Source organism: Pezoporus wallicus, unplaced genomic scaffold (genome assembly GCF_028554395.1).
Source record: "Pezoporus wallicus isolate ANWC-B61680 ecotype Strahan unplaced genomic scaffold, APGP_CSIRO_Pwel_v1 contig_227, whole genome shotgun sequence".
NCBI lineage: Eukaryota > Metazoa > Chordata > Aves > Psittaciformes > Psittacidae > Pezoporus > Pezoporus wallicus.
In genome coordinates, this window is record NW_026635704.1 from 2,695,167 (window position 1) to 2,707,894 (window position 12,728).

The 12,728-nt window shown below is 39.1% G+C and overlaps 1 protein-coding gene across 2 annotated transcripts in view; it reads right to left on the reverse strand.

Annotated features, from left to right (window-relative positions):
• The window catches only part of LDLRAD4 (low density lipoprotein receptor class A domain containing 4), a 282,359-nt gene that overhangs the window by 139,963 nt on the left and 129,668 nt on the right, over nt 1–12,728 (reverse strand). For both annotated transcript variants that reach the window (XM_057397410.1, XM_057397409.1), the window contains exon 4: nt 5,195–5,335. In XM_057397410.1, coding sequence (XP_057253393.1) covers nt 5,195–5,335 — 141 coding nt within the window. The remainder of the gene's footprint in view (nt 1–5,194; nt 5,336–12,728) is intronic.

The following is a 12,728-nucleotide window of genomic DNA, read 5'->3' on the forward strand; positions in this document are numbered from 1 at the left end:
CAGTATTGACCGGCTCCCAGCACCAGCAGGGCCTCTCCTCCAGCCAACAGGGCAGGATCAGGCCGGATCGCTATCTGATTAGAGGGGAGCACGTCCTGACTTTCCCCAGTCACTTAAGCCGGCGTCTCATTGCTTGTCCTTAGAGACCACAGCTCCACTCAGGCAGAGAGCGTCTAGACAGTATTCATGATCCATCTGTCTGGCACAGCCAGGCTGATGACAAACTCTATTAGACCCGAAACAATTTTTCCTTTTTTTTTTTCTCTCTTCCCTCCTCCCATCTCCCTTTTCCTCTGAGAAGCAGTAATCTGACACTGAAAATTACTATCATTGTTGCAGTGCTCAAAATAGCAGTGCCAGACTTTCATTAACATCAACGCTAGACTGCTAAATATTTAAAGAAATGGATAAATTTCACCTGAAGTGGGACAGCCCAGCACACATGAAAGCAGCAGCACAATCAAAATGTAAATCTAAGCGGTTGTTTTTATCTGCGCAAATTCAGTGTCACAGTCAGAGGGGGATGCCAAAGGTCTCTTTAAACAAAATATTTTCCTTTGATTGAGCTTTTTGTTTTTAAAACAGAATCATTCTCCAGCCCCCTGCAGATCCCTACAAGGCTCAGAGCTGACAGAAGTAGGTGGGGGTGGTGAAAGAGAGAGCTATATATTTGATTTGTTTGGTTTTTTTTTTTACCTTGCACAGGAAAATGAACTCCTACAGCAAACTCTTCTATGCCAAAACAGCCATGACACATCACCTCCATCAATGCTGACAACTTGAATTTGATGTAGACATAATTTTCGCATGACAAGAAGGATTTGGTCTTCCTTATTTTATTCTTCTTCAAATTCTCATGTATGTCAATATTTGTGTTTCATATGCCCAGGAACACAGATCACAGCAGAGATAACTACCTGTACTGTTTTCCACTAACCAACTAACGAACTAAAATCTCCACCATTGTAACCCTTTTCAATTAGACATGACTTGGATACTGCTGTCTGCAGACAAGAAGACTACACTTCCCATTTCAAGAAGTGATTTACTTTTAGCAGGACAAGGCAGGCTGATTATTTGTTGTGAAACAAAGGGAAATGCTCAAACAAATGAACTGTGTCCTGCTGGAAGCAGGCACATTGTTTCAGTCCCAGTTTTGCAGGTCACGTGAAGCAGGAAGCTACTGCCAAGGTTTAAAAGTCCGCAAGGTGTAAAATCCTGCTCTTCATCACATTTTTGCTATCATGGCTTTGTGTTGTTAAATACACCCTCAACTTCCAAGTAGTGTTAAAAGAACAGCCATCTCCATTATCTCAATCAATAAGTCTTTATCGCTGATGAAAATTATAGTAAGTAGACCTATGGGAAGTTGACACAGGCTACTTTGCACAGGGCTACCTGTGGGGAAACCTGCAGTAAGGTGCCAGTGTCCTCACCAAGGAGGGGGAGGTATGCTTTAACACACACCACCAAACCTATGTTAAAAATCCCAATGTAAACCAAGCTGTTACCTTAACAAGTTCAAACGTAAATGAACCAACTTGCTGGATTGCAGCTAGTGTTGTCTAAAATCAGACTCTAACACACCTTGGAGCTGGTGAAGATTTTTTCCAGCTGGCCTCCAATTTCTCTGTGCTAAATTGCCCATGCAGCAGCATAAGGAAACCTTACCTTCCAGTCAGCAGAGGAAAATAGAAAAACCAAAGGGCTGCAGAAATACACATTTTGTTTAACTTTGCACACGTGAGACATCTTATTGAGCTCAGTAGCAACATTTAAAAGACCAAATTAATAGCCTTCGCACTGGAGCCAGGTAAGAAGAGCAAAGAGAGAGGAACACCAGATCTGGGAGATTTAAACTCCTCTAACACAATTAGATAGTGTCTGCTACAATAACGAGATCCAGGAGTAGGTCGCCCACAAAAAATATCTCTCTATACCACTGCTCATGCAATTTAACTAAACTAAACGATAAACTCCAATGAGACATTTCTGGATCTGGCTGCTGGCAAGGACACAAATGAGAAATGCTTCAGTAGCCTGGAAATATGGGCTACTGCTAACATGGCACATATTGCTTAAATAAACCACAGCAGAACTTCCATATGAAAATTTATTTATCGTTTGGGGGTAGTGTATGCATTAGTGTGAATTTAGATGAATATTGATTCCACCACAGGAGGACAGAAGGTTTGAATACAATACGAGAAAGGGATTCTTTGAAGAAATAGAAGATGCAAAGGCATACCATAGTAGCACCAATGCAATTCTAGTAAAGACAAGGGCAGTCCCAGGGAGAAAAAGACCACTCACTCTGCTTGGATGTAGACCAGCACACAGACATAGGTCCTTTCAACAGCTTCTTCCCTGTTCAACAACTGTGCACAAGCAAGAAGATGCAAGAATAGAGCTGATACGTTACACTGACCAGAAAGAAATTTCTATTTTAAAATTCCTCAAGTGATTATTTTTAATGTGATCATTTTCTTCTTACTGAGCTGTATTACTGTCTTGTCACTAACTGGAAGCCAATGAATGTATGTACTTCTGTACTGGAAGGTAGCCTCGTCAGCTGGGACATTTCAAGTGCATACACTGTGGTGTACTCTGGTACAGTAGGGATCTGTACTCTGATCCCAGTAGGGATCCCCATTAAAATCATTGAGCAAAAGCATGCATGAGTTTCTTAATTCAACATGTCATCCCTCTAAGGCCTGGGGACTTCAGCAAGTATTCCAGAAACAGTTTTTCAAGGCTGGAATAAGCTAACACAACCAACTGCCACGTCCATAAAAATGCTCTTTCCTATTACGAACTGGCACTGATTTCTACCATGTAGCAGCATGTTTAATAACCAGGACATGATAAATATCACTAATCCTCTGTTGTTTTAAATACTGTATTTATGGCTGTATTATTTTTTTATCTGGATTTGATCTTTTTTCTCCTTGTTTCACCAAGTTTGGGGTGGTTGTTTGTTTTTTTTTTAATTTCAAACATAATTCCCTTAATTTACCAGCACTTGTCACAGTCCCTATCACTATGAGCAAGTACAGTCACTATCAGTATCCCCAAACATAATAAATAATGAACCACTCGCTCTCCCTGCCACAAAGTGAGTAAAAAGTTAAACACTTCTGCATGCTCCTAGCAATAAATCAAGTACTCCCTCTACAAACTCGGTGTTTGCAATGTTGTTGCAAACCCAGCAAATATAGCTATTGAAGGACTTAATAAGACTGTTTACCTAATTATTCCTCTTCACTCAGCACTGGATACAGCAGGTCCGATAGCAGGACTATCGGACGCTGCGTTTTAGAAGTCAGAGAAAATGAAATACAACAGATTTAAGGAAACATAAATCATGGAAAGATGTTGGGTTTGTTTTTTTCTTTTCAAACCCTCCCAGAAGGTAACTGACACATGGGTGGTAACAGTCCTCATGTCTGTAAAGACGGGGAGGAACAACTTAGGGGAAGACCAGCAGTTTGTAGATCCTGGATCAAGCAAGTAACAATTTCTGCAGTCCAAAGGCCTTTTGAAGAGAAGACCGGCGCAAGTTGTGAACACGATGCTGTGATTACCGCACTACTGCCACCAGCACAGAGAAGTGCTGAAAAACCACCGGCCCCCACCTTTCAGACCTCAAGCTGAAGGTGGCTTTGGGAGTTCCACTTAGGAGCCTGCAGAGGAACCCAGAGGGTACCACTTTTGCACTGCAGCCATGCAGCATCACCACCTGCAATGCCCCAACTGCTGCTTGTCATCAAAGTCCTACCCTCCATCTGCTACCACAGTGGCTTTCATGGCTCCTTTGGACAAACATTTGTGCTGGCTTGGTTGAAGAGTTGCACAGTATCCCAGAAAAAAAAACCAAAACAATCATCTATCTGAACTTTAAATGTATGCTTACAAGTTTTGCATGCACAATAACATGGCAAAACATTTCTACAACTCAAAAGCCAAAGTCAGCTTAAGTTCATGGGCAAATACATGTGCCATTTTGATCTGGACCCATCACCAAAGCCTATGGCTAGTCCTGGGGCTTTGGAAAGAGTTTCTCTCAAAAAAAAACCAAATAAAAAATAAAATGAAATAACATAAAAGCACGTGTAGGCCGTTATTACTTCAAAACCTCTGAAATCACTGCAGAGGTACCAAAGTACTTCAAAGGAAAAGATTTAAAAACATTTAGAAACATGTACATTTGGAGGTTAGAGGGCAGAGGAAGAAAGGCAGATACCCAACACCTGACTTCATATTCTATGATGTATCCACTCCAGTGATTCTACCTTGCTTAATGGCACATTTGTTACAAAACTTAAGAGATACATGCTGCTTATAATTCCTGTTATTACTAACATAACAACACAGATATTCCTAAGCCATAGTTACAACCAGAGGTGAAACAGCATGATCAAGGATGTGAGTATTTGCAAAACCAAACCATTTGGAAAGTGTTAAATAATGTAAAAGCCCTTCTATGGTACTTGCACACCAGAAGCATTATTGGAAAAATTCTCCCCCATCCAGAAAGCTGAACTGTGGTTCAAAAATAAATCATTGCAGAACATATAAAAAAACAAAAAGCAAATTTTGATTTCGGTGTACATCACTGAGGGCAAAGCACTAAGACAGCAGTTCTGGTGATAAGCTCTGACACCCTGTGTGAGGTATTTATGCACCAAAGAATAGCAACTAAAGCTATTTTTAAATATATACCTACAAAAGCTCAGTGACCTACTAAATGATGCTCACCTCAGCACTACTAAAATATATTTGATTAATAGAAATTATGACTGGAAAAATTACAACTCTCTTAACGATCTTAATAGTATATAAAGACTGTCACACAAAGCATAAATTATTTTTTTAGAACCTTGGAAAACAAATTATTTAATCATTTATGTATTATGCTTTCTTTCTCAGAAACCACATATGATCCGTATGATTTTAACTTCAATGTCTGCAGCACAAGCTCCTTGTGCATGACTACAACTTTCCAGGTTTAGAAACCTAAAGAAAATGTGTTAAAAAAAATGCTGGTTCAGAGAAGAACAACATTTACTTCCACTGTCTCATCTCCCTAGGTATCATACTGCAGACCAAGTTTCCAAACAGACTGATTTCTGAGGTAAACAGACATATTTGACATACATACATACACGGATGCACACAAAGAGCCAGTACTTACAGCTAAAGATGCCTGGAGGTGGATGCTCTGTTACAAGCAGACAGTTCTCTTCATCACTGTTATCCCCACAGTCATTCTGTTGGTTACAAATCAGTGAACCAAGATACAAGCATTTACCACTGGCGCAGGTGAATTTGCACTCTGAAAGGCAAAAAAGAAACCAAAACAAAAATGTGTCAGGAAATTCATGCTTACCTTCTTCACCTCTAGGGTGACTGATATTAAAGGTAATATCTTTCAAGTAGATGCTAACACGGTGGCTGTGACTCTGGCACTTAACACCAAAATACATAATATAGTATTTGTAGCATTGCACATCTAAATATATACATGACACATTCCAGATCACCGGAATCAATCCATTACTAAACCAGATCGGCCATTTGGGGAAATCCAACTTCTTCTTCCTAAAAAGAGACAGTATTTTTTTCTAGTTTGATGTTCAATGTTTGTGTGGCACTTTGCATATTTAGAACAAGACAGCACTATGAATAAGAATAATAATTGTCCCACATTAAAAAGTCTTGCACAACATAAGACAGCATCAGCTGTAAGGCACAAGTATAGTTTGTAACCAGGAACATTTCTGTCCAGACACAATTGTTCCTTAACTACTTTCCCAAATCAATTTGCTAGTCTCCCAACTAATTACAATCAAGCACTCAGTGTCTGCACATTGAACTCCCACATGCCACTTTGCCTTACAAAGTCAGTAAACTTCTAAAGTGTCTAAATGCTATATGCAGGCATGCTGTATTTTTACTTTATTCTTTTTCACTACAAAAAAAAAATAAGTTTCCCCTAAATATGGTTCCATCATGAGAACAATTCCTATGAGACCAAGTATACTTTCTAGTAAGTATTTAAGATGTAATTAAGAAATGTTCACAAAAATATACGTGCAATTATAAAAAGCTTTCTCACTAGGCTTGTTCCAAAGTTAAATACACTACACATCTAGAACAGAGGACATACCTAGACACATTGTAATTTAATGATTACACTTCCAGCATGTTGACAAATTCTAGCAATTGTCATTCACAAGCAGACAAGCAAAGTCTAATACACTCACAAGCAGTGTATTAAAGTAGTGCCATTCCCTGAACCTCGGGCTTCCCTAAAGCTGCAGTTTGGGTTGGCTGATTCTGCTTCAGAGAGATGATCTGAAGAAAAGAGATAGCATTTTTTCACCTTCAACTGTATCAACAAGAGACTTTCCTTTAATTTTAACAGCACTTACACTTAGGCAGGACCTCTAATTCTAAAAAGCCCTTAAGCCAGTTACTGGGGTGTGATATTTACCCATATGTAGTATCTGATGTGTAACACAGGCGCACTAATAGTGAAGAAGAAATAAAACTGGGAATGGGAATGAAATAATTTGCTTTTCTTAGTAAATCTGCTTTGTAGGTAGAAGTGATCTGTGGACTTTGAACACTTTTCATCGAGAGTATTAATGAAATTTTGGTACACATACCAACAAGAATCTGCTGCTGCAAAAATATATGCATCAACGTGTGTAACATAAAATGCTACTTAGGAATATAAATAAAAGCCATAAAATGTTATGCAAGGAAAAAAATATTTCCTGTGGAAAAAAAATCTACTTTTTTGTTTCACTTGGTCAAACTGCACTCAAAAATCAGTGAGCATTTGCCTAAATAAGGTCCTCAAGATCGATGCTTTTTTAGTCCAACCCATTAGTATTTTCAATTGTTCAAACTGTACAATAAAATACTGTACAAACAAAATATTTTTCCCTGTTTCTTTGTCACCCTGTTCTTCTCTGATACAACAAAGAACTGAAGAAGCATTTAAGAGCTTACGCTTTCTGGTTTGAATACAGAGAATACAAAAATCATAAGCAAACAGAGTAAGCCTTTGAAATCCAAGAAATTAAGTAGGTCATTAACAGTTACTTTTGGAAAGCAAGGTTAAAAGATTGATCTCAATATTAACAATCTGGTAATTACAACACCTCAGAACTCACTTCTGCAACTTCATGAAGTAAGAAACTAGAACAAAAAAGGAACAAAGCTGCCTTGGAAGATTAGAAAAGTTGGCTTGGAGGGGTTCAAACTTTCCAGCTATCTTAAATGAGGAATATAACACAGGGTGAAATTAGAATGGTAAAGGACATACTGCTTCTCTTTGAAAGACAAATATCAAACACCATTATTGCCTGAAGTTAAAATATTTGACATGTTACTTTGGCCACACTATTTCTTTCCTGTGTCTTTGTGCTGAGTCCTAATGTAAAGCTTTCCACACTTCCTCCATGACTGATACAAAGTGCTCAAGCAAGCTGTCATCTAAAAAGCAATTAAAGCTAAGAACTTTGGGTTCCTGTTTGCCACCAGATTATACTGTCTTCAGACAAAAGACCAAATGAAGCACTAGATTTTTAGTAGCTCTATTAAAGTCAAAGTTCTGAGCTCTGATTAACATTATCTTAAGAGGACTAACTAGAGAAAAGAATTAGTGCTTTAAGGGGTTGGGGTTTTTTGTTGTTTGTTTTTTTTTTTGCCTAGGTAACACAACACATCAAAATTTGGATTCAAAACCAGACTCAAGTTGCCATGTAAAATGTCATGGCTACTTTCTCCTTCCTTCAGATACATGAGTATTGCCATTGTCAAGGTGTATTAAAAAAGAGAGTCACCAGATGTCTCATTCCCTGTTGATATGCCTGCCTTGACTGGAAAATTGTTCGCAATACCACAGGAATTCTATGTTGATTTTAAAATTGAACATGTTATTAAAGTCATCCTCCCTTGTGATCTCCAGCAAAATCTATTTGCCAAGAAAGCAGTCATCCTGTGCTGTCTGGCTGGGATGGAGTCTTCTAAACAGCTCTTATGGTGCTATTTTGGCTTTGTGACCAAAACAGTGTTGATAACACACCAGTGTTTTGGCTACTGCTGAGCAGTGCCTGCACATCACTGAAGCTTCCTCTTTTTCTCAACCTTCTGCTCTGAGGGAGTAGACAGGAGGTGGGCAAGAGGCTGGGAAGGGGACACGGCCAGGACAGCTAACCACAACTGACCATAGGGGTCCTCCATGCCATGTAACATTATGCTCAGCAATAAAAGCCAGGGGGTTTGTCTTCCTCTTGCTTCGAGACTTGGTTGGTCATAAGTCTATTTGTGGGAGGTAGTGACTCCTTTTGCACAAATTGGTTTCTTCCCCTCTTTTCTTCACTTACTAGAACTGTCTGCTGCTATTCTTCCTATTCTTTCCCATCCTGTGGGGCAGGAAGGGCTCGTGAGCAAGCAGCTGCGTGGGTGCCTACCTGCTGGCCAGGATCAAACCACAACACATGCATGTGCAAAAGTAACTTCTAAATCTAACAAAATTTAGTATCTAATGGAGGACAGAAAAGTGCAAAACTTTAGCCTGCATAATAACGTTTCGTTGAAATCTGAAGGAAATACTCAAAGTAAAAATATATTGTAGGAATAGGACAAATTAACAGATTGTTCAATGAAAGTACAGATATTTCTGAACATGGAACATACTTTGCATCAGGTATTTGCAACTTGTAGACAAAAATGCAGTACCTTAAAGTAGTTTACATAGTAAATGCATTTAAAGAGTGTGTGCTTTTACTAAAACCAGAAGAGAACCCTTCCTTGTAAAGCACGGTGGAGCTAAATGAGGTTGATGGTTAGTGGAGATAATAGAAAGCAAATATTAAGAGTATTGTCAAGCTGAAAATTAGTAAACAAACCTGCAGAGGTCTGCATCAAAATACTAGGAGTGACCTCAAAACACTCCGACCAGGAAATTCAGACCAGTCCAGATTAGACCAATGTGCCTAATGACATACCAGAGAGCCCTTTTCAGTACAGTCTTGTACTTGGCCTGTCTAGACAACAAGAGGGGGAAAAGCTCCCGTTCTGAAAATAAGCCAGCACGATCCTTCTTTCATGAATAATGTTTCAAAGCTAGGCAGTTTTCCCTTTCATTTTCAAGTGGCAATTAGTGAAACATCAGTAGGTTGGCCAGCAAGGCTCTGACTAGAGCTAAACCTGAAGCAAGATGACAGCTACTGAAGGCTGAAAAAACCAGCCCTTCTTATAAGCATGTCTTACTATGTTCGGAATTACGTCTTCAGCTTAATTTTAAAATTTCTCTTCAACATAATTCTTCAACATAAAGTTTTAATAAACATACTTCCAGGTAGATCCAGACTACCTTGAAAATAGTAAATACTAAGAATACTATCATGAATATTTCCTGTTTTTATAAACTGCATGCAAGTAGTATAAATAAGTATATTGCTCACATGTTCAAGGTAGATGCTTGTATGTAGAAATTCTTTACATACATATACCCATTAATATATGACTGTATCAAATAATTGAAGGTTATGTTTCAGCTGCAACAGCAAAAGATGGATGTGCCTCATGATACAAAAATCTTTTTTTTGTTGTTGTGAAATACAGTATCTGCTGTATTGGGTAGGCTCATTTTACACTTTCTGTGCCTACCCAACAAGATAATTTTATCCTTGCATTCAACTTAATTCTTTTAGACTTCGTTTACACTTGACTTCATCCATATGAACAGCATTCCCATTGTTTTGTCATCCCACTTACTGTAGGGCATTTTTAATTATAGCTAAGTGCTGTTTCTTCTTGTAATGTAAGTCCAACCACAGGCCAAGAGAGAAAAAAAGCAACGAAATGTCATATTGAAAAAATATGGTGGTTTAGGCCACTGTTACGATGCATGTCACAGCTACTTATTTAATGGGTCTGAGATGATTATCTGACCCACGGGCAGACTTCTATTCCATCCATTTGAATAAAAAGTAAAAAACTATATACATAGCCAGTGATCCCAAATTGTTGTAGCTAAACTGTTGTAACACAGCTGAAATGTGAAATCCTAAGCGATGCCTGGAACTTAGCTGGAGCATAAAAGCACTCTCCAAAGTCCATCCAACTGGAAGCAGTCCTGGCAGTACAGCCAGCAGAGGGTGATCAAAAACCCTACTGGCATCAGGTAAGCAAAAGGTGAAAATCTCTTTACCTCTGGGTGTATCTAGATCTCTAGAATAAAGGCCTAATGTCTAATTTCTTGCATAAATACTCCATTTGAAGTATGTTGTCATACTTCCTTCATACTCCTGTTCATATTGTAACCTGAAAGAAAATATGTTTAAGGGGCATCATCACCTGCTGCAAGAGTAAAAAGAGGCAGAAGTAGTAAACTGGGGAGAGTGGGAGGAAGCACACTTCACTAGAGATTAAAGAAATACAAACCACAAATACCAGAGTCAGTACAATAAAACCCTGTTCAACCTCTGATAAACATCTGTCTGTGTATTATTTTTAATATTGTAGATTGTAGCTTTATAATGGGAAATAAATCATAAATAGAAGGCAATGTGTACACAAGGAACATGTTTATTTGCAAAAACGCTTGGTTAATGAGGAAGATGGCAGGCTGCCATGTGATCTAATAAACCTCCATTGATAAGGGGAAGAGAGGCATAAATAGACCTTTAAAAAATAAAAAAAAAAAGGCTTCACAAAAAGAATGTCAAGCATAATACCAGCAAAAAATGAAAGCAGATCAGCTTATGCAGGATAAGAAGCAGAACTGTAAACCACAGGCAAAGGCCTGTCCTCACTTCCCACAGGCTCACACAGGACAGGAGTCTTTTCTCAGAGCCACACAGTGTGGAGACTGAGAGATCTTCTCAGCCCAAGGGAGAAATAGCCATAAAACTGGGCTGACTGAAAGAAGATTGGTACTGGTTCAAAACCAGTCTCATTTGCCAAGCTGCTACCCTCTTGCAGTCTCCCATGCTCGCTCACTTATCCAGAAATTATCTTTTCATCTTCTTAAGGCACAGCCTAAAGCTATGTTCTTTAACTAGTTAACTATTTATGCCACTAGCTAAAGGAAGCTTATTCTTACACACAAGTAGTGTGTGTATTACACAATATTCTCAAGCACAGGTAGTGAAATCTGCCATTCAGTTCACCAGTTAAGGAGGTTAGGACATTTCCCTAAGCTTATCTTGATTAACAGCCTGAACAAAATTACACTAGACACTCAGACCTCCTTTATTTGGGACCTGTCAATAAGCTTAGTTTCTGTCTGTGACTCAACCGAGCCACAGTCTTGATTTTGACCCATCAGAGTCCACACAAAGAAGCACTCTGCAGTGCCACGGCAGACACAAACACATGCAGCGGACAAGGAACACCAGAGGGAAGGACCTACAAAGGATGTGTTTCCATGAGCTATTTAGAAGGCCTTTCGTTTCTCCCAGTTTAATGCAGTGGTAACGTGGGATCTGCTATGGCATGCCAGACCCACCCATGGGCCATATCTTAGCCCCATCACCTCAACCCAGGGTGACAGTGACTCCCCCATAGGGAGCCACCACCACCTGCTGACATTTCTGTATGTACTAGCAGAGCTTTCCTAATCAAGTATGTGAAGGCACATTGGTGACTCAGCTAATGACACTCTCATTTTCAGTTGTGGAACTACATGAGGAGACGATTAAAAATGCATTAAATATGTACCTTGTAATTTTTTGTCAAGCACAATGTCATTATGGGCAAGTGTGGATGAGAAGTAAAGGGCATGTGCAAATGAGATTTTCTAAATGTCTAGTTCTCCTTAATCAAAATTCAGAGAATTCCTGAATTATGGTAAATATTTTTAAATTATCTTAGTTGGTTTTCATCTTAAGGAATCTTTAATAATCACAAGCAGTATCACTTACAGGTTTGTAGAATGCTGCATATGTAGAAGAATATAAAATAAAAAATCATGTTACTGTAGCAGTTTCTTGGAGTATTTTTTTCCTTTGGAATATCGTTTGCATAGCAAATAACTCAAGAGTAAACCATTTTATTAGGTAACATCACAACCTTTGTATCCAGAGAAACAGATTCATGTCACTTCACAGATGCATTGCTAAATTTTGACTGCAGTCCTAAAAATATGCTGCCTTTATGTTGCATTATTAAATCAGGTCAGATTACTTTAGACTGTAACCTTGTAAGATAGGAACTGTTTTCAGTAGTTCTAGCAGGTACTGGAACCCCATTCTCATCTGACATAATGTAACGTTACTGAAGCAATGAGAACACATTAGAGAACTTGTCTTTCCATACAAGTAATGTACAATGCAGGTAAGAGTATACCATTGCCATGGTTTAAGCCCAGCCAGTAACTCAGAACCACACAGCCTCTCTCTCCCCACCCCCACCCCCAGCTCCCAGAGAGATGGGGAGGAGAATCAAAAGAATGTAACTCCCATGGGTTGAGATAAGAACAGTGCAGTAACTAAGGTATAACACAAACCACTGCTGCTACCACAAATAATGATAATGATAAGGGAAATAACAAGGGAAGAGAATACAGCTTGCCACCCGCTGACCAATATCCAGCCTGACCCAAGCAGTGATCTAACCCTTCCAGGTAACTGCCCCCAGTTTATATAGTGGGCATGACGTGCTGTGGTATGGAATACCTCTTTGGTCAGTTTGGGTCAGGTGTCCTC